The 21,995-nt window shown below is 37.8% G+C and overlaps 1 protein-coding gene across 6 annotated transcripts in view; it reads left to right on the top strand.

Moving 5' to 3' along the window:
• The window catches only part of bach2b (BACH transcriptional regulator 2b), a 107,178-nt gene that overhangs the window by 55,161 nt on the left and 30,022 nt on the right, over positions 1-21,995 (top strand). The window contains exon 1 of one of the 6 annotated variants that reach the window (XM_088626756.1): positions 3,001-3,128. The exons of 4 other annotated variants lie outside the window; for them this stretch is intronic. Coding sequence is in view for 1 of the 2 variants with exons in the window: in XM_088626753.1 (XP_088482879.1) it covers positions 5,639-5,746 (108 nt within the window). In the remaining variant the exon portion in view is untranslated. Of the gene's footprint in view, positions 1-3,000; positions 3,129-5,565; positions 5,747-21,995 lie in introns of those variants that run through there. One more of the 6 variants, XM_088626753.1, reaches the window with a different exon arrangement.

Below are 21,995 nucleotides of genomic sequence, written 5' to 3'. Positions count from 1 at the left end.
GGCAATTACCATTAGCAGACAGGCCTATAAGTACTGTACCAGGTGGATGTTTGCAAATTGGTGGTGGTGGTGGAGGGGAGTTCCCATTACCTGTAAAGCACTTCGAGTGTTGTGGAGTGTCCAGAAAAGTGCTGCATAAGTGTAAGAAATTATGATTATTATCATCAATAAATACTATTGCTTACACTTCACCTCTTGTAACTGTCTCACAGACTCTGGGCAAAAGGTACCAGGAACAGTGAAAGTCCCGCAGTATGGAGTTTCATTTTGGAAATGAACAAATTCCACCAAGTCTTCTCCGTACTACCAATGGAAATCTGATTGAGGGATTGTGAGGGAATGGAACAGGCTAGCCTTCTTTTGAGCAAAAGTGACTCCTGGTCTGAGGTTGCTGAGGCACTGTTGCAGCTTGTGCATGTAAATTGGAACAGGGAAAAAAATGTTCAGAATAGTGTGCATGCAAGACTGTAGGCAGCTCAAATGTCAAACTGCAATATGCTTGTTCAGAATTGTTAGACATAGGGGTCGTGATACAGTTAAATATTTTTAAGAATGCATTCAGACATATGGTACTAACAGTTAATTAAATTTTAATCAAATGCTAACATTTTTCCTGTTAAGAAAACACTGATTTGTTTGCTAACTTTTGAGAAAGACAGTTGACATTTCCTTTAGTGCAACGGTCTTTACTCTGCATACAGCTAGTCTCTCCGTATACAGAGCAAGCTGGGCATCTTCTGGGTTTGCTGTGTCACGCGCACGTCTTCTGTTTTTGTTTTTGTTTTTATGATGTTTCTGTCAATTGTGCGATAAACGTCTGTCTTTTTTTCCGGTGGGCTGTCCCATCTCGGTTTAAGGAGGTAACTATGTAAACGCGACGGCACGGTAAATTTCTGTCTTCTGACACGAGTAAAAACTGAACTTCAGCTTCACCACAAAAGAAAAGGCTTTACTTTCACTGAGCTCACATTCCTGTCTTTATCGCAGAGCTAAGACTCATCCAGCCTCCATCGGGTACTTTTGTGGTTTCTAGTTATTGCTACATGACCCATATTTTCATCTTATTTCTTTCATTGTTTCATGTAGTTGTCTTCCTCTGTGACATATCTGAACCATGTGTTTTACTTTCTGATCTGTATGAGAATAAATGTGCTTAGGAGAGCTGACAATCTGAGACTCAAATAGTGTCCGTGCTATGCTCGGTGGGCTGCACAGTGTAGGCACAGAATTTTGTTTTACACTGTACGGTACAAACTAATGTTACTCCCTCCAACAGGATATTTCCATTATATCTGGAGTCCTTTCCAATGTAAAATCTTCAATAGGGGCATTACATCTGTGTTAGATTCTGTGTACTGCAGTCTTAAAAATGCTAACCATGCAAATGGTGACACATTGTACATATCTGGACACCTTAACCTTTTATACGATGTTAACCAAATGTGTCATTTCAAGGTCTGAAAAAAGTCTGCTCTATTATAAGACACTACATAACGTATTCTTTTTTTATACCTGTTAGTCATATTCAAACACTTTATTTTTTTTTTCTTGTTTGTATCAGCCTATACTGTATATATGCAAAACCTCAACACGTAAGGAAGATATACAGAGGCAGCATTTCAGGTAAACAGCAAAGAAGCATACTGTCTAGGTCTTCATATAAGTTTCCTTAGCCTCACAGAAGAAATGTGTAAAATATAAAAAAGGTGTAATATCTGTTTGATCTCAGTGCAGAAGCCGTGTCAGTAATATCTGCATATAGTGCCTTACAAAAGTCCTCGCTGCCTTCCAGGCGTGTCACATTTTGTGGTATTGCAAATGAGATATACACATTTTATGAAGCGAACTTTAGCTTCTCCCCCAATAAATCCTTTACTTTCACATTCATATCTTTATCACAGTGCTTAGATTCGTCATACTTCAAAGTTGGAATTTTTTTTTCTGACGCAATCCAAAACACAACACATCATCCAGCAACGCTATCCTAACTGTCAAGCATGGTGGTGGCAGCATTGTGTCATAGCTCTGTTTCTCATCAACAGGGACTGGGAATCTAGTCATGATTGAGATTAAATGGATTGGAGTAAACCAGACAGTTGTTAAAGGACAACCTGCTCCAGTCTTATAAAGACCGTGACAAAAATTCACATTTCAGCTGGGCTATGACCCCAAAGCACAAGGCCAAAGCTACAATAGTGGCTTAACTAGAAGTGTTATTAAGCAACCCCCAAAACCCCCCTCCATCAAATGTAAAGTACAAAACTATTAGCAACAATATTAAAGGAAGAGCAAGTATCCTTGTTTTAGTATTAGAACTGTTCTCCCAATATCAAAAATTAAGGTTCTTCTTTAAATTCCCTACCATTCGATTTGCTGCTTTTTCATTTTTCCTGTTATCTCAAATCTCTTTTTTTAAGCGTGAAGTAAGCTTTGTGTCAGAAATTTTTGAAGGTTTTTTTTTAAAACTCTTCCCACTGAGGAATTCCCAGACTATGACTTTATCTCACCAGTGCAACCCTCAGTTCAGAGAGGAGGCTGGAGGTTGATTAATAGTATATTCCCATGTCACTATGTAGTCAAGTGCTCCTTTCACACATTCAGTCTAGTCATCACTTGTTATGCAGAGATTGCTTGACCCAGGCTAAATTCTGACATTCCCATCTTGGGGCACCTGGTGTATGAAACCAAAATCTGAAACATGTAATACCTTAATGATCGGTTCTCCAAAGGCTCTTAATAATTTTCCAGCTGTTGTTGAACTTTGTTATAAGAATTTTTCTGATACAGAATAATCAGAACCCACTCTTTTCCTTTCACGTATTTTTTGAACTGCTGAGGGATGCAGTTCGAATTCAGTGTGCGTTCAAAACTATGGTGTTAAATGTCAGTTGTTATAAATCATTACGCGCTCATATTAAATTTTCTTTTATGCGCTGATATATCTGAAGTGATGCTTTATCTAAGAGATAACATTTTAACGCCAGTTACCTCCCACACAAGGTTTCCGCTCAGAGTTAAACTGAAGAGTCACAGAGCCAGCCGAAATGTGTCATTGTCTCGCCAGAGATTGTGAGTCGCTTTTGCAATGGGCACATGCCTGAGACTCTGGGGATCAAGCTGAAGGAAGTGTAAGGAACCTTTAAAATGTTGTTTCCTCTGCGCAATATTAAAATTCAAATGCACAACTGAAAGGAATTTTTATGCAGGTCGTGATATGAGACAAAGTTTCAGATTGCTATAGCACTAGGCGATGGCACTGTGCCGTAACAGTAATAAATGAGATTTCCTCCGCACCTCTTATCGATACTGCTGTATTTGATTTTCATTTTCAATACTATTGATAACTGCTTGGTGGTTGCGTAGCAAGTATAAGACGTAGCTAAAACATAAGTAGTTTTTTTTTTTCTCTATATTTACTATTCTGTGTGATTATAGGGAGATTTAGGGCTGCTTCCACAAGACATCTTTGAGACGTTTGTGCAGTGATTTCTGTAACCATAATGTTTTGATAGGAAGGCGCAGATAATGTCAATGTAGGTTGTCCGCCTAAAAGCTATGGGGCATTAATAAGAATCTGTTGCATTGTATAAAGATTAGTGCATCCTGCACATGCGACATGCGTATTGTAAGTAGGCTTGTCGTTCTGCAGATTTCATGAGTGTCAAAGGTAAAAGGTAAAGGAGTTACTGTACTTTCCTAACCAACATTTCTCATTCTGGAAATTCTATTCTGGGTCATTCTATTTTAAGGTAATGTGAAACAGAACTACAGCAAATGTACATTTTTAAATGTTGGATTCTTCTCCGCAATTGACTTGTGTTTTTCAATACCAGTACTGACAGTACAGTATGTGTCGCACTGGGATTGGTGGTGGTATATAATTCTACATAAACAAGCACACACACACACAAACACTCACACTCTTATATTTGTAGGAGGACAGATGTAGGTGGTTCTAAGATCTCTCTTTCCTATGATAATACTTTCCATTTGTGTTTTGGCATTTACACCATTAGAGCTATGCTCTTACACATGTATTGTTATCTGTATTGCATGTGTGCTTTGCTTTATTCATGTGCATTGCCATAAAGATTTTCCCCCCCTTGGATGGAGTTTAGCTTGGATCCACAGTAAGGAGAAAGGTAATCATCGATTTACAGATTTGCATTTTCCTTTTCATTCCTGTGTCATCATTTACTGTTAAGAATACAATGAAATTAGCCAGGATTAGCACAGAAAATCCTGCTTTACATAGATGCCTGTCAACTGTACTGGCAAAACTTAGCAGCCTACTGGCTTATCAATCATGGCATTAATTGGCTCGTGGATTTTGTTTAAGTGGAAGTCTCCTGAGTCGTTTCACGCTAGAATGCAGCTCAAATACCTCATCAAATAGGAGATGCAGAATGCGGTGTTACTAATTAGTATCATATTGACTAACAGTTTAAGAAAATTAGGCTTTTCTTTTTTAATGTTCCTGTTAGAGGTTTTGTTTGATTACACGTCTGTTGTAATGTAATATTAAAAGATTGGACTTTAAAAGTAAAATATCAGATTTAAATGAAGCAACGCCCCGGTTGATAAACTGACAGTTATGTGTTAAGCGGAACCTGGACAATGTTTGCATCAGCAGAATTTTGGCAGTAGTCTGTCTGGTATTGTTAATAAACACCATAGTTGTGAGTGCAAATCAGTTCTTTGTTTCTTCTCTTATAAATATGATACTTGTCTGGCAGGCAACACAACCGGGAAAACAGATGATACATTTTTCAAGTCTATTCCTTTTTGGTTAAAACAGAAAAGATGATCAAAAGGGTGTCTTCTGTTCTCACGTTACAGATGCACCGGTATTCCTGCCACAGGTACGCAGTAAATGCTTTTAGATTATATACAGTACATAACCTTTCTTGTACTAACAGACATTTCTGTGACTCCTCTACACCGATGTGCTTTCAGCCATCTCTGAGTAACGTTTCCAATGATTCTATTAGCTCCAGTCAATACTCACTTAATAAAGTACATCCTACGCTGGTTGATGAGGATTTTCTCTAGGAGCAAGCTGGAAAAAAGCTTCACTGTGAAAATACAATAATGTGAAATGAAGAGAAATTACACAAGATGAAGCTGTTTCTATTCCATGCACTTCTGCATGCCTAATAGTGTACCATGATGATGTTGTTGCTATTAAATCCTTATTTTGAATAGTGCAGCTTTTTACAGCTATACTTATAAACAGGAATCTTTTGTGTAATGTCTTTAAGTGGAGAAATCGGTGAGAAAGAGCAAAACTGGCATCGACACTAGCAATCATCATCACACAGATCAGTTCATTTTTGATGTAAGATGCGCAATGAATGAGGCTTGTGCTTTATAAAATGTTGCCTTTATAATATTTTTGTGTTATAAATATCTCAGTATTTCTGTCACATGTCTGTGTTACCATATTAGAACCCGTTATGACTCACTTTGGTTTCTGACATGCACTGTGGGAAGTAATGATTCATCTGAGCTGCATTTAATAATCCTGGGCCGAAAATACTCTGGCACAATGTCTTTTACACAGTGCAACATGAACATGCAACCCTGGTTTTGAGTTTTGCATTGTGTCATATTGTCTTGTTGGCATTTTTTTTTAGGAATGCAAACGTTGTTTGACTACAGTCACAGGAATGTAATGACCATGGAACTTAACTGGATGAAAACGGCAGTAAAAAAAATAAGGGGTTTGCACAGTCGTTGTTCTAAGGTAATATCGTGTTTGTCTGTATTGTAAGGCAATTCCTGGCATGAACTGCATCGCTCACGTGTTTGGAAGGAAGTGGTGTAAAGTACTGTAGCGTTTCTCTGTTTTATCTCGCTTGCATTTTAAGAATTTTTGCCTCTCTTGTATTTTAAGGATGCAATATAGTGGCTCCGCGGTTTTGTCTTGCATAATGTTGAACAGAGTTTCTGCGGCTTCGAAACAGCCTTGATATAACCAGCACAATCACACAGGTGGTCAGGTCTCTTTTCAAACCCTTCGCAATCAATACTGAAAGAGTGATGAGCTCTAAATACTTAAGTATTAGCCGCCATTCAAGTTTAACTCAAGTTTGAAAGTGTTACTGTTCTTAACTGAGTGAGGATATATTTCATGCGGTCTTCTATCATATCTGATTTTTGTGTATGTATATATCTTAATCTGTTCTGTTTAATCTTATATAGATATGATTCTGACACACTACTTAGCCTTACCTTTGACGTGAAACTCGTAAAATCATTTAGGACAAAGACCTAATCCGGACAGTACCAAAGGAGTAATTAGCCAAGGATCATCAATCTTTTGTTACAGTGTGATGTAGATTTACCACCAATGAATTTTTCAAATCCTTCTTAGGAGAATCTGCTATTGAATATATTTGCATTTTCTCATCTATTGGTTGTTCAAACACCTTTCTTGTTTAGCGAGGAAGGAAGGACATTTTTGTGTGAAAATGTTGAGCATGCGTAAAATTACAAGCTCGTCACAATGTAGCTTTAATCAAACAACAAAATGTCATTTTTAATGTATTGTTATCCTACCGGCAATACTGCTTTTAGGTGTGATGCTGATATAACCCTGTACTGGGAATGCATTATCTTTAGCCACATCTGTGTTGCAAAACTGCAGATGCAGAAGCTGGAAGTGAATAAATAGAGCGAGGATTTACAGAGGGCGGATAGACCTGGGAAGACTGTTGATCATAGGATTCGGTTATTGTATTTTGTTAAATTGTGTTGGCCCCTTCCCACAGAAATTTTTTTGTAGTGATTTATTCCATTATTGGGGTCAGCTCTGAATTATGAGCAATGTAAGAAAGCCCAGAAAATGTGGAATCTTGTTTTTATGATATATTATAATATATTAGTATTAAATAATAAACTAAAATATAGACATTTTAGCTCAAGTGCTTGTTGTTGCTTTTGAGCCCTCATGATATAAACATTGCATGGGGGGGTGTCTTCACATTTCTCTAACAGGTCCTTGTAAAGCCAAGAACAGAAGGCATTTCTTTACCTAAAGGGTGGTGGGAGAATGCAACAAGTTACCCAGTTATATTGTTGAAGCCCATACCCTGGTTTATTTCCAGAACAACCTAGAGCTACTGTACATGGGTCAAATGGCCTCTCATTTGTAACCATGCTTATATTCCTGTACTGTTTTGATAACCTCTGTTTTCCTAATGGCAAATGGTGTGTGTTACAAGCACTGATTTACATACTAAAGATTAAATCTTATTGCTGTGGGTTGTATGGCAGCAGTTAATTGCCTGAATTGAAGACCCTTAAATCAACTGTCATTACTGATATGGAAGTATATATCAGTACTTCTGTAAGGAATTTTAAGCTAGAGTAGGTGGCAAACTGAATGACTAAAAGATAAGTATTTGAATTCCAGGAAGAAATGATTTGTGGGACATTTAGTGAAAAATAGCTTGGTTTTAACATTGTAATGATGAATAAATTAAGCCTTAAATGAAACATATACTGTATGATCATGTGAAGCAGAATTAAGCTAGGAATTTTGTAATTATGTCTTGTTTTTGATGTTGTGCAGTGTTTTGCAATAAACATTTTGGTCAAGCAGGTCAAATTAAATAACATAAACAAATAAGTACGTACATTTCAAGGAACGTTTGGAAGTTTGAAATGGGATGATTAAGGAGTTTGATTTTAAAGATCCACAAAAGGGACTACGATAAATGTGATTCCTTTATGTAGCATAACTATTGTTGTGCTCTTTGTTTGTTAAGATGCAACCCATTGAAAAATCAATCATGATAAAAAGTCAGGGGACCCCAAGCATCATATGAGAAAGCTTATTTCTGAGAACTGGGTTTAAAAGGGTCTGTACATGCTGATTGTCTTCGTGTACACTGACAGGGCTGCTGTCCTTGCTTGCAACTGCATACTAATTGTAGCCATCCTTTGTTTTAATTGAGCAATACATCTAAGTAATTACTTTCTTAGTGTTGTTTTGCAAGAACACTCAATCGTATAATAAAATTCAACAGCTGTATTTTTTCAAAAGATTTTCACATTTATTTTAAGACTATATAGCTACTTGACATTATGAATGTTGTGTCAAGCATATCATTGATCCATCTTGCATGGATATGCAGGGATTGGTACTGATTTCTCCATATCACTCTCTTTCTCCGGAAGCAATTACCACACAGATTTATTTAACCCTTCTTGTCAAACAAAGAAAACGTCCTTTCCCTCCCCGTGTAAAGATAATCTCTTTAGTGTAAAGCAAGACCATTAGCTGGAGAGCAGAGCAGATGTGTACAAGCGTGAAGCACAGGGGCAGAATAGAAGGTGAAATTTCCCATTCCAGTGCGAATGAGCGATGAAAGTCAGGGCCTCAGTGTCATGCCATTAAAGTGTGGTGTATAAATGATGCTGCCACAGAGTGCTACTGCAGGCATCATGGGAGTTTCTCTTTCTGGTAAATTACATCACTCAGCCAGACCTGGAGGAATTGCATCTGAATGAGAATAAAGACTGTCAGCACCAAACTCCAGATATTACAAGTGGCTGCAGGCTTTGAAATCTCGGCTTTGCAAAGCCATGTTTCATCCCGTGCATTTTCAATTATAAATGTGTCGCACGTGGCAAGGAGAAACTGAAGCATGAATATTTAAACTGAAGAAAATGCTAGAACTGGTGATCTGCCAATTGTTTTGCCCGGGCTTATATGCCGGTTTCTGTCATTTATTTCTGTCTTGGCAAGAAGCTTTTAATACATTGCTTCTCAGCAAATGTGGCTTATCAAATTGAGGTGTTAAATACCTCTACATGTGATTGAGATACAACTGTTATCGTGAAAGTCGAGATGTTTTTTCTGTCTTCCTTGACATGAAAGGTGGCACTTGTGCAGCGGCTGAATGTTTTCTTAAATCCTCTGCACTCTGTTTTGTTAGGTTTTTTTTAGAAAAAATGTTTCAATTGTATATTTTATAAGCGCATGCTGATCACAGAACAGCTTCAGAACTGTGGCGGTAATCAATTCCCTCCAATCACAAAATCTTCTGTTAAGTGAGGATGATTTTATTTTTATTTTGTTACCGTCATTGGCTGCATATCTATTGTGGGGAATGTAAGATAGCATTTTATTTTCGGGTTACCCCAGAAGACCCGTCGTTACATTGCTTTTGTATGTAAATTCATGTGATTATTTTAACACATTTTACAGACGTAAATGCTCCATCTGCAATAATACACAGAATATCTTTTACAGATACATGTCTTTGCTATGCTTGTGGTATTAATCATGGTTGTGGAATGTATTTTTTCTCCATGTGATTTCAGTGTACCTGGTCTATCACTCTCATGCATTTAGCATGACTGTACGTGAGCACGGAGAGAAAAGAGAGGTCTGTGCGATTGCTTTCTCTCATCATACCCTTGATGTGTGAGTGTTACCAGTAGTAAGGCGGCACACCAGAATGCTCATTCTTCTCTTCAGCTGTTACAACTAGACACTAGCAAGTGGGATGAGACAGTGAGTTCTGCCAGCTCTTCGTGTCTTAGGAGGAAGGATTAACTGACTGAATTACTACAGCGCATCCTCCCTGATAGCTTGGCTGTGAGGGTGGATTTGGTTTCAGATGATGTTCCATACACCTTCACAGTTTATATCTTAGAATAATTTGGGATCATTCGGATTTCATTCCAGTAGAGCTCGTTATTACCAAACTTCATTATTTGCCTAACTTTATTATCATAGCCAGCAGCCACGTCACCCTGCAATTCACATCTGGCGACCCACTGAAGCTCAGCAGGTGTGAGCCTGGTCAGTACCTGGATGGGAGACCTCCTGGGAAAAACTAAGGTTGCTGGTGGTTGTTTGGATCTGTTGTGTGCTGTTGTCTGAAACTCAGTTCAATTCAGATCAGATTTATTTAGGAAGGGGAAGAATTTTTTTTTTGTTGAGAAGATTCTGAAAAGCATACAAAAATATCTCGAGCTTTATTCTGTGTCATAAAATGCAGTGGAGTGCATTTGCCACCATCAGAAAAGGACTCAGCATTTGGTGGAGCAGCCTGTTCATGTTTCTTGTGAAAAGCTTTAAATATGAAATATTTTAATGAATTATACTGCATCCACTCCAACAGAAAATGGATTCTTGGTTCTTACAGTCCCTAATAAATTATTTACAGTTTGCTGATAATCCCTTCAGTTTAAGTGCTCTGCCAGAGCTGTCATGGCAGTAGTGACTGCAGATTTTAAAAACAGCAAGATTGCCTTCCTTGCAGATTCACGTACACTTCAACACAAACATGCAATGACAGCACTGTAGCAACCTTGTAGCTAAGCAGTACCCAGTTCCTATTTTTTCAGCCTTATAGTAGTCTTGATGCTGAGCTACACCGAGGGGTCAGTGTTTAATCTCTCAGTTTGCCAAAGCAATTGCGAATGAACCCGATAATTATAAAGAACTGACGAAATTATTTTTAATCCTTGCTTTGTATTTGTATCAAAGAATAAAAACCCTTATGTGTGTCAGTGTTGCTAGGCTACATGCCTGTTTCATTGCAACACTTTTTTTCCAAATGTAAAAAACTGAAGATTAGAATTTAGTAAAAAAAGGAAGCATATTCCCAGAATCACAGGCTTTGCTTCTGTTGATCCTATGAATGTTCAAATACTCCCCTACAAATATCTTCATGTGTGAAGATTACATTAGGGGTGGCTGACATTAAACCACTGGTTATATGGAGGTTTCACTACAAAAACTGGAACACTCTTGGTTTAATTAGAGTAAAATTAAAATAAAGTAATAGGATTTAAAATATATTTTCTTGTTTCTCCAGAACTCAGACGCTGGGTACAATTTTGCAAGCCCATTTTCTCAAAGCAGCCACTAATTTAGTGGAAAAAACACATTTGACTACAGAATATAATACTGTATGTCACTAGACGTGTACCACCTCGCACTGTACATGTGATTCTTTCTTTCTGTGTTATTTCTTATTCAAAACATGGTAGCACGGATCAGAAAAGACTGGATGTGCTGACAATCATTACAACATTTTATTTAGTAAAAAAAGGAGATCAGGACAACACAGTGGCGCAGTGGTTAACATTGCTGCCTTGTAGCAGAGGGGCCCTGGGTTCAATTCCTGTGTGCAGTTTGTATGTTCTCCCTGTGTTTGTGTGTGTTTCCTCTGGGTGCTCCAGCTTCCTCCCCACCATTCAGAAACATACCGGTAGGTTAACTGGCTACTGGGTAAACTGGCCCTGTTGTGTGTTTGTGCCTGTGTGTGCCCTGTGATGGACTAACGTCCTGTCTTGGGTGTAACCCACCTTAAACCTGTGGCTTGCCGGGATAATCATAGTTTCTCAAGTTTGCCTGGTAATTTTTTTCTTCTGAAACTAAAAATGATTTCAGCAGCTTCTTTTCTCTCAAAGCACAGTTACATTTTGCAGCTTAACTCCAAACTGTAAAAGCTATACTCGCTGTCTGGCTGTCAATAACAAAGACATAATTGACATGTAGGGTAATAAAGTGAGAGAAAGGCACCAATGACACTGAATTTAACAACAGTCCTGAAAGTAGAAGAATGTTTCAGGTGAAAATCAAAAGTTAGGTAATGCAAACAGGGTATATTTGACATTTAATGTATCATTTATCGGGATTTAATAAGACATACACAATTTTTGTAACGCAGAAAAGGGAACAGAGGTTGAAAGGCTAAAATACCGCTCAGCTTTCATGTTCACATTCATTACTTAAGTTGTTTGTGCTGTTTCGAAAGTGTAGCTGTCGAGGAATGCATTATAGTAGGAAACTGGTTGTGGGAATTGAATTGGTATTGTACAGTGCACAGAGGTTTATGGTTCCACAAAAAGCTGCAAGGAAGCTGAGGGAAATAAGTATTGTGCTACAAATGCACTTTTGAAGAACTCTAAATTAAATTATATTTCAGTACTTAAAAAAAATAAATCTAAAGTTTTGGTAGAAAAAAATGAGAAACCTTTGCTGATCTTTATTAATAGAATTCCTGTAGGCAGTCTGTAATAGCGTTTGTGTTTTTTTTTTAAAGATGGCATAGAATAAAACTCCATTAGTGAATAACATTATACTGTATGAAAATTGGTATTTTTTAACAATTAAAAGTCTCATTTTAAGTGGATTACTTCACCTGGTTTTGGTGAAGTATTCCACTGAATCAAAGTATATTATCATATAACTGTTTTATATGTCACAATATACAGTATACAGTACTATAAAAATGTATAAGGGACTGGTGAAGATACTTTATACGCCTTGTGTTAACTAAAGCCTATAATCAAAAACATAAGAAAGGTAACAAATTATGGGAGACCATCTGGGCTGTCTAACGTGCTTTATTCCTAGTACGTGATAGATCCAGGAATCCCATTTGTTTCTTGAAGGAGGCCAGCTTCAACAGTGTGGCTGCATCGCTTCTCCCAGACTCAATGTCAGGAAATGTCTCAGTCTCGCAAGTGTGTCAACAGCACTGTGTTTTACCTGGGTACATTTGAGAGAAATGTAAGGGTTTCAGGCCCTTCACCTAACCTTAATCCTGGCCGCAAACTCCAGCCTTTAACCTTAATCCCACTATATCTTTAATTTCTTAATGGTAAAATCTCACGATTTCAAACCTTTTGCTGAAGATACGTTAGGCCTCCTTCATTAATATAGCTTTCTCATCCTTCCCAGGTTTGTGACTGGTCATCGGGGAAGGCTAATTCTACACAAGAAGTTTAAATACATAAAAATTGTCTGAATTTGCAGGACTGATTCCAGCTGAATAGTTCCTATTAAACAGGTTGATATATGGAAAAAGTGCATGGTACGATTGCCTTAGCTGAAACCCAGCTTTTTTCCACAGAGTACAATGATATGCAGTGTTTGTATAGAGGAACTACAAAAGAATACTTTTTAGAGGCATATTTATCACCTAAGAGTTCCAAACCTTTGTTCCATTTGATATTTCTTATTTTATTAAATGATTTCTTGATATTTGTCATACTATTCCTTGTCTGGTTCTGATTTCTCACAAACTCTGGCATCCTATCATGTCTGACATGATACTGACAATGTAAGTGGCTAAAATGAACATGCAAAGAAACACAAGCTAAACGCTGTTTAAGGGAAAATGTTCTGCTTTGACTATAATTACGTACTTAACTCGGCAATAGCTATGTTGTTTCAGGGGAGATTTACTGTATGTATCTCATAGAAACAGCAGGGCAATACATTATTTTATTGTAATCGTAGTAGGTTTTGTAGGACAGACAGAAGTTCGTAAAGGAACTGCTGAATATTTCATTATTATTTCTTTTTTTGAAACTTCCTGGCTTAATCAATCATTAATGAAGCTGAAATAATTTGAATTAATTAATTTCTTACATTCCTCTTTGGCTCTGTTCTTTCTGGGCATATTTTGCATTACCAAAATTGTTGGGTTATGACACAGTACAAGTCAAAAGTTTGAGTACATGTCCTCGAAACCAGGTTTTTCATGATTATCTGTGCTTTAAACTTTATAAACTTGTCTACAAACACTTAATATTTAATTACGTGATAAGTGTACTTATAATCTTAAGTGAACTGCATTGAAAATGTTAATTTTTCATTTTCAATAAAATGAACACCCAAAACAAGTGGATTTCAGTCTGAAGTCCAGGTTACTTAAAAGTCAGAAATGTGTATAACATGGTGTTAGAACACTCAAAGAAATTTAAAATCGTCTTTGTTAGATGTTCTCACAGTTAACCTCATTTACCTTCTCTCACCAGTTATTGGTAAACAGGTGAGGGTTCACGATTACTATAAATATAGGGAGCATGAGCAAAAGGTTGTAATTCCTGAATGAACGTGGCAAAATTTGCTCAGTTAAGCAAGGAAAAAAGACAGTCTATAATTACTTTAAGAAATGAAGGTCAATCTTTTAGACAAATTGCAAGAACTTTGCAAGTGTCAGTAACTGCTGTGGCCAAGACTATCAAATGATATGAAGAAACTGAGGACTGAAAAAGTTCAGGCAGGCCAAAGGTGACCTCAGAATCAGGGAATACGTTCTTTAGAGTCACAAGTCTGCGAAACCGGCGACTAACTGCTTCCAAAAGTACAAGCTGAGCTCCATGCAACTAGAAGTACAGATGTTTCAACATCAGCTGTTCAGAGGAGGTTGCGTGAAGACATTATTTTAGCGTTTAAGAAAAGCTGTTTTTAGTACAAGCAGCTGAACTTACAAAAAAATATTTTGTAGTTTTGTACTTTGCTAGCACCAAGTCTGAGTTCAAATCTATAGTCTCACTTCCACTTCCCAGTGAGTAGTTTATAATCCATGACTGATTGTAATTGTAATGTCATTGTAAGATTGTAACAGCTACTGTAAGTAAACCAGTACCAGCAATATTCATCGCACTGAAGGATAAGACTGATTCTTAGGACTTAATAATAATAATAATAATAATAATAATAATAATAATAATAATAATAAACTTTATTTTATATAGCGCCTTTAAAGGTGGCTTCTCAAAGCGCTTTACAGGATGACAATAACAATAAATAAGAAGACTACAACAATAAATAAGAAAATTTCACAAGACAGGACACAATTATAATTACAACAATACAACAATAACAATAGAGGAGACCGTGGAAGATGGTATTAAGAAGAGCAGAGGGATGAAGAATGGAACCAGTTAAGTAAAGGCTTTTCTGAAGAAGAAGGTTTTGAGTCTGGATTTGAAGGAGTTTAGAGAAGGTGACTCTCTAATATCCTTGGGCAAAGAGTTCCAGAGCTTGGGGGCATAGCAGGAGAAGGCCCTGTCGCCCATACAATGTAGACGGGCTTGGGGGACAGTAAGGAGGGCAGAATTTGAAGAGCGGAGGTTGCGAGGTGGGGAGTAGGGCGATAAAAGTTCAGACAGGTATTGAGGTGCCAAGCCATGTAAAGCCTTGTAGGTGAGCATGAGGATTTTAAAGTCTACGCGGAATTTGACCGGAAGCCAGTGCAAGGACTCCAGGATAGGAGTAATGTGAACACTTGCACTAGACCTGGTCAGGATTCTGGCTGCTGAATTTTGGACATACTGCAGCTTGTTCAGAGTAGATTTAGATACCCCAGGGAGCAGAGCATTGCAGTAGTCAATTCGAGAGAATACAAATATGTTGATCAGCTTTTCAGCCACAGTTAATGATAGCATAGGGCGTAGTCTTGCGATATTTCTAAGGTGAAAAAAAGATGTTTTGACAGTATGCTGTACATGTGGGTCGAATGTTAAGCCAGAATCGAATATAACCCCAAGGTTTTTCAATTTTGATTGGAGCTCAAGTACAGAGCCATCTACAGACAGGGTTACAGGACTGGCTTTATGAAGTTGATGGGGGGTACCAATAAGCATGACTTCAGTCTTGTCACAGTTAAGATGAAGGAAGTTTTGAGTCATCCAAATTTTTATGTCAGAGATGCAATTAGATAGAATAGAGACAGCCACATCAGTGTCGGGTTTGGTATGGATGTATATTTGAGTATCGTCAGCGTAAAAATGAAAGCTGAGGCCATGTGATCTTAAAAGCTGACCAAGTGGGAACATGTAAATGCTGAAGAGCAAGGGGCCCAGTATTGAGCCCTGAGGGACACCAGACTTGACAAGACCAATTTCAGACCTGTACCCATTGAGAGAGACAAAGTGACAGCGATCAGTGAGGTAAGACTTAAACCATTTGAGGGCAGTGTCAGAGACTCCAAACACAGTCTCGAGACGAGAAAGCAAGATGTTATGGTCAACAGTGTCAAAGGCAGCACTGAGATCAAGAAGGATGAGTATGGAAAGAGAACCAGAATCAGAAGCTATTAGGAGATCGTTGGTGACTTTGACTAGGGCGGTTTCTGTGCTGTGAAGTTGACGGAAGCCAGATTGGAGGGGTTCGAAAAGGTTGTTTGTCATGAGGTGGTTATGTAACTGAAGTGTGACAGCACGTTCTAGAATTTTAGAGAGAAAGGGTAAGTTGGAGATGGGGCGAAAGTTGTTAAGATTGTCGAGAGCCATGTTAGGCTTCTTTGGCACTGGGGTAATAGCAGCAGTTTTGAGGACCATTGGTACAATGCCGGTGCTCAAGGATTCATGTATTATATTGAGGACAATGGGACAGAGAGAAGAGAAACAGGACTGGAATAAAGTGGTGGGAATGGGATCTAAAATAGATGTGGTGGGTTTCATGCGCGTAACTAGTTTGTTTAGGGATGCTGAGTCAAGAAGAGAGAAGCTGGAGAGACGGGAACCAGAGAAGTTGGATGAGGAGGGAGGAGGTGTGGAAATTATATCCGTAGTGGAGAGAATGTGATGCCGGATGTTAAATAAGTAAGAGAGTAAATGTTTTTGGAAATTCCGAGTCACGATACAAGCTTGGTGGCATATTGTTTTAATTTGTTTTAGTGTTGCTTCTTTGTATTGAGAAATGAACGAGACTTCACTGTAAAATCCCTTCTATGCTGGTAGCACCACCTTGTCCAAAATGCGAAGATATTTGCTTGTGATCATGTCACCTTTCACAATATCACCCCTGCACTGAATCGTACAAGCCATGACGGTAACTAACCTTGTTACTGTCATGTCCAGATTGTCAAAGAAAGCAGACAATGTATAATTGGACTAACAACTCCACAGCATGTGTTTCTGTTGTTATGTACCCTATTTTCTGTGGCCTTAGGCCTTATCTGTGCCATTTCTGTACAATCATGTTTCTGATCCTTGGCTTATGGCTGATTTCCCTGCTGTAAAATCCTGAGAATACGGAGTGGAAATACTTGAGGGTCTACCTGTATACAGTAGTTGTTGACCTATTGCTTGCTAGCATTTAGATCAAACCTCTAGTCTGTTGTTATTAGCCTTCTCCCTGCTCTGTCCAATGAGGTGTCTATTCTGTGCTCTACACACTCTTTCATTTCAGTACATTAATCACAACAGTGGACTTCAGGAACTAAGGTGTTTCATTATTTCAACTACCATTTCTCATAGCGCTGCTGTTATCATCGATCCGCATGTCATACCAACAGGAACTGGATATGAATTGGTACACATGATCTTCACTTATTTTTAACTACCACACAGCCCCTTTAGTTCTATCTATAATCGATTCACTAAGAATTTAAGAAGAAAAGCTAATACACAACAATTGAAGCTTTCTGTTTAGTGATTGATTATGTGGCCTGTTCCACAGACAGTGACAGGAATTTATATCTTACAAATATGCGTGTGAGTGATTATCAGGTTTAAAAAAGGGATCTCGAGTTTAATTGTTTGAGTAAAAGCATTTTGTGAGACAGTGGCAACATGTTAGAGATTATTTAGTATTAATATTACTTTGAACAGTTTTGATTGCCTTGTATATATGAACCATGTAATTAAATTTCTTTGCAGTCTAAAGTACATTTTATTAGTGGGGATGTGGAACAAGGGGATTAGTCATAGAACCTATTATTAATTCCCCAAGGAGCTTGTGTGCTGTAGTTAATGAGCCACTGAACCAGTTTTTATGTCAGAAAGGTTAAAGGAGAGCTTTTACTACATGTTGGAAAAGTATTTTTGCCATTCATCATGCAGTTGCTACTGTGGACAAGAAAAAAAATGTACTCTTAATTCATGAATACTGTAGATTGATTTTTTTTTATTTTCAGAATTTAGTGGTGAGGCTGAATATGGGTATTTAAATAAATGTTATTGACTAATGTTACACTAACGAACATTATGTTAATCTAGATTATGTTAATCTATGCTTACTTTTCATAACACAAGTTATTTTAACTTTAGTGTGCAGGGTGTCAGTATTTACAGTATCTGTGCACCTTTGTGGCCTGAAGTTGTTAAAAGTCCTAGCAGTCTGGGTTTGACTGGGGCTCATGACTCTGTCTGTCTTCATCTGCCTCAAACGTCATGCAGAGATGAAGCAATACTGCAAATGAAACAGTTCATTAATTGCTTTTTGTTGCTTTGGACGATTTCACTTTGCATAAGCAAGCCTGAGAGTGAATCTGTAAAATTCTGACAATAAGACTTTTGTAACACCATTGTTATAAATATTAATATTATATTATTTAAATATAAATATGGCCTTCTGTACATTAAAAAAAATATCATTGCTGTGTCTTTGTTAAATACACAACTACATATTTACTGTAAAGGAACAAGTAATAAGTTTATTTCATGCTGAAAAGAGAAGGAAGAAAACACAACGTTTTGGCTGTGGAGCCTTCTTCTCACACCTGAAGAAGGCTCCACAGCCGAAACATTGTGTTTTCTTCCCTCTCTTTTCAGCATGGAATAAACCTATTACTTGTTCCTTTGCAGCCTATGCATGCTGACGCAGCTACCCACCTGAACTACATATACTGTATTTGTTTGTTGTTTTATGTTTTATATTAATCCACACAAGGAAAACATGCTTTGTGTTTGCAGAACTGGAAATAAGTGCTTTGTAAAAAAAGAATACTGTCCTGTTGTTGCTTGACATTAAGGCACAAAGTCCAGATGTAGCTGTAGTTACATTGTCCACTCAACTTTTGCCACTGCAGTTCAGTTCTCCGTGTTCAGAAATATATGTTGATGCCTATTAGCAGCTTTGAGGGAAAAAATCAAACATTTTTTGAGAGTTTATGTGACAGACTGACACAGCTCTGGAAAAAAAAAAAAACGATTCAATGATATCATTGAAGAAGAAGTTCCATGTCAGTCAGTTCTCTCTCTCCCTTTTCATGTTCTTTTTCTTCAGAAAACTACAGCTAGAGCTGGAAATATGTTTGTTACATAGTGAAAGTTGGGTACCCTAGAAAGAAATGAAGTACTGCACACTGCTATATCAGCGTGTCAAAGCAAAAATGTTATTTGCATTCAGTGCCTTGTGTAAGTATTCATAACCTTGCGTGGTATTCGTGTGTTTTATTTGAAGTTTAGTCATTGCACATTAAAGTGGCAGTGAATATTTGTTACATACAAGGCCTACTTCATGCATTCAAAGCAAAAAACAAAAAGAAGTGAATAGATAATTAATATGATAGAATAATCAAAAAGTCCTGATTGCATAAGTGTCCAAACCCTTTGCTGTGACAAACCTAAAGTAAAATAGGTGCAGAAAATTACCTGCATGAGCCTCACATTTAATTCAATTTTTGTTGCCAATGGTGCTTCCACCTGTTGTGTTGAGTGATTTATTGAGTTCAGAGGTCCAAATACTTGTGCAATCAGCATATTTTGATTTTTTCTTTTTTAGTTTTGCTGACATTAGTTGTCACTTTTCTTACCCTTAAAAGTCTTAAGATTGAGCTTTCAGTTTTTTATATATACATTTTTTTAAAATGCAATATTTTGTATTTTCGCAAAATGGGACACTATAGGAAGGGTCTGAATACTTTTGCAATACAGTGGATACAACAATAACCACTTTGTTCTCCTAAGAATACTGCAAGAAAAGTTCAACCTTCTGTTTGCCTTTTTTTTCAATGTAAACTTTGAAGAAACTGTCATGACCGTGTGGCAGTGCTTTGAGTTGTGCTGTATGCTGTATTTCCTACTGATTACCGTGATGCGTGAAATATTTCATGAAAGATACATTGTTTACTCTGAACTGATTCTAGTCGGTTGGTTTTGGGGATTCTTTGGTTGAGGTTTTCCATGCTGCTAAAGTTAAGTTCCGGTTTGGAATAAGCCATTTAACTATAGGTAGATTTTACAGGGACATGCAGATCGTTAAAATGAAATGTGGATTGAAGGAACCTTTATAATTACCACGTTCCCCTTTAAGCACTGTGTTTTCCATCATATTTTTATGCCCTGATTTTTAAATAATGTATTCAGGCTGGAGGTATTAACTCAGGGCGCTGGTGAGGATCCAAGCCTTCAGGACAAGTAAATATTGACACCATAAGGGAGGCAGCTTTTCCTTCTTCATTCAGCAGAACAGATTAATACTAATCCTAAACCTTCGGATCTATCACTGCTTAGGGGAAGCAGTGGGAGACCCTGAAGCCAGAGATCTGTAGTGTAGATGGATGTCAGAAATGCCCTGAGATCCCAGGCTTTTGATCTGTGTAGGAGTTTTATTCTGAAAGCCTGTTAGCTGCATCACATTTTTTTAAACGTATCACAAGTTAAAATGCCTGCAGTGTGATTCCCTTTCCACCCTCTGCAATTCTAATTAAAAAATAACGGGACCAGATCGGTACACTTTTTCTCCTTCATTGTGATTGAAATTCAGCTGTTCCGTGGCGAAGCACAGGCAAGGAAACGCTAGCGGAAGATTGTCATGTTTTAATTGTTTTGAACCTTGCATTCACATCTGGAAGTATTGTTCTTGGAAGACAGGTCATTACCCATCCAAGCCAAAAAATAACATTTAGCAGTAATGAAACAAGCTTCCTTGACAACCACCGTGAAATTCTGCCCAGGCTTTGACAAATATTTCTTCTGAGAACAAAGAAGATCTGAGATTAGGTGGAGCATGCTAGGTTTCTGTGTAGGAGCATACTGTAGCTCTTCCAGCTGGTATTTACAGCACTCAATTGAAAAAGAGAGGAATTTCGTAGGTATACCTCAACAGTACATATATGGACTGTCATTGTTGTGACACCTGGACACCTTAGTGAAACACAACTGTACATAGAAGCATTAGTGTAAAAGCTAAACATACATTTCTACATTCAGAATGAGGAACAACAGGAAATCTCACAAATTCTTTAACCTTAACACTTTAAGATGCTAAACATTTAACATTAAGTTTGAACATGAAGATAATGAGAAGGGCTTGACAGGAAAGCCAAAAAAGGAGTGATGGTTAAGATATCATATGGTTACCCTAGCCACCCGGTCCAGCCATACAGTTTGCAGTCATATACTGTAGAGGCAGGGCTGAGACAGACTAGACAGAGTGCGTGTGGCTGTGTTTGATACTGCAATGAGAAATGGCAGCAACACACGGGAGCTGGCAATGTCTCAGGACATGGTTGTACGTGGCAGCAGTTATCGGTTTCTATGGTGAATTATGCAAATGTGGAAGTTTAAATATTTTGTAGTTCCTTTGTGGGGAAAACAAGGGAGGGGAGGACCCCCTGTGAATATGAAAGTTTCAAGGGGAACAACCACTCCCCAGACTGACAAGTTGTTTATTTCATGTCCTCTTTGGAATGGCACCAGACGCTGGTGACACATGATACCACAATGTACCACAATGCCACAATGTGCTCTATTGCACCTTCTATTGAGTAGGCTAATGCATTTCATATAAATCCGTATTTTCTGCAGATTGCCTTTTCTTCCTTGCTCTTCAGAATGATTATCCATTCTGTATCTGTGGTGTTATCCTCGAGTTAAAAAGAGAAAAGAAACTCTGTTTAAAAAGATGTCAAATTCAAGGCTCCTCCATTTTTTGAAGGGCAGTAATGTGTGGAAAAAAGAATACACAATAACCCTTTGTTGATGCAATTTAAGTGCTTTGCGTTTGGATGACAGCTGTAAATATTCCTTTTCGCCTAGGATGCGCGCGGTTACGATCGGGGACCAACAGCCTGGGCTCTGTGAGAATAAATCAGCCTTAGAAAAATCAAGTCGCTTCGATTAACATAAGAAAGAACACTCTTGGGTAGTCAAGAGACATCCTTTTTTCTTTTTTTTTACTACCGTGATATCGTATTGCACTTCTACAAAGCCGGGATTAACCCGAGGTAGAAGAGTCAAGAATTACTTCACCTTGCGTAGGTGGGACGCTTTGCTTAAGTGGGGTATTTGAAAATGGCAGCAAGAGGTATGTTTATATATTAAAATGAGAATGAGATAAGATGTGCCGTGGCTTTGTGGAGTGCCATGGTCTGAAGAAGACACCGAAGAGGAGCCAAATAAGAGCAGAGCTACAGTAGCGCAGTCATTTTCTTATGTGAATAAAACTAATGCTCACTAATTCACATGTAATATATCTAATGAACAGAAAATATTGTTACTTC

Source organism: Lepisosteus platostomus, chromosome 3, assembly GCF_059453375.1.
Source record: "Lepisosteus platostomus isolate fLepPlt1 chromosome 3, fLepPlt1.hap1, whole genome shotgun sequence".
In the NCBI taxonomy this organism is placed as follows: Eukaryota; Metazoa; Chordata; class Actinopteri; order Semionotiformes; family Lepisosteidae; genus Lepisosteus; species Lepisosteus platostomus.
The sequence above is the reverse complement of the archived record's forward strand: the minus strand, read 5'-3'. Positions and strand labels throughout refer to the sequence as shown.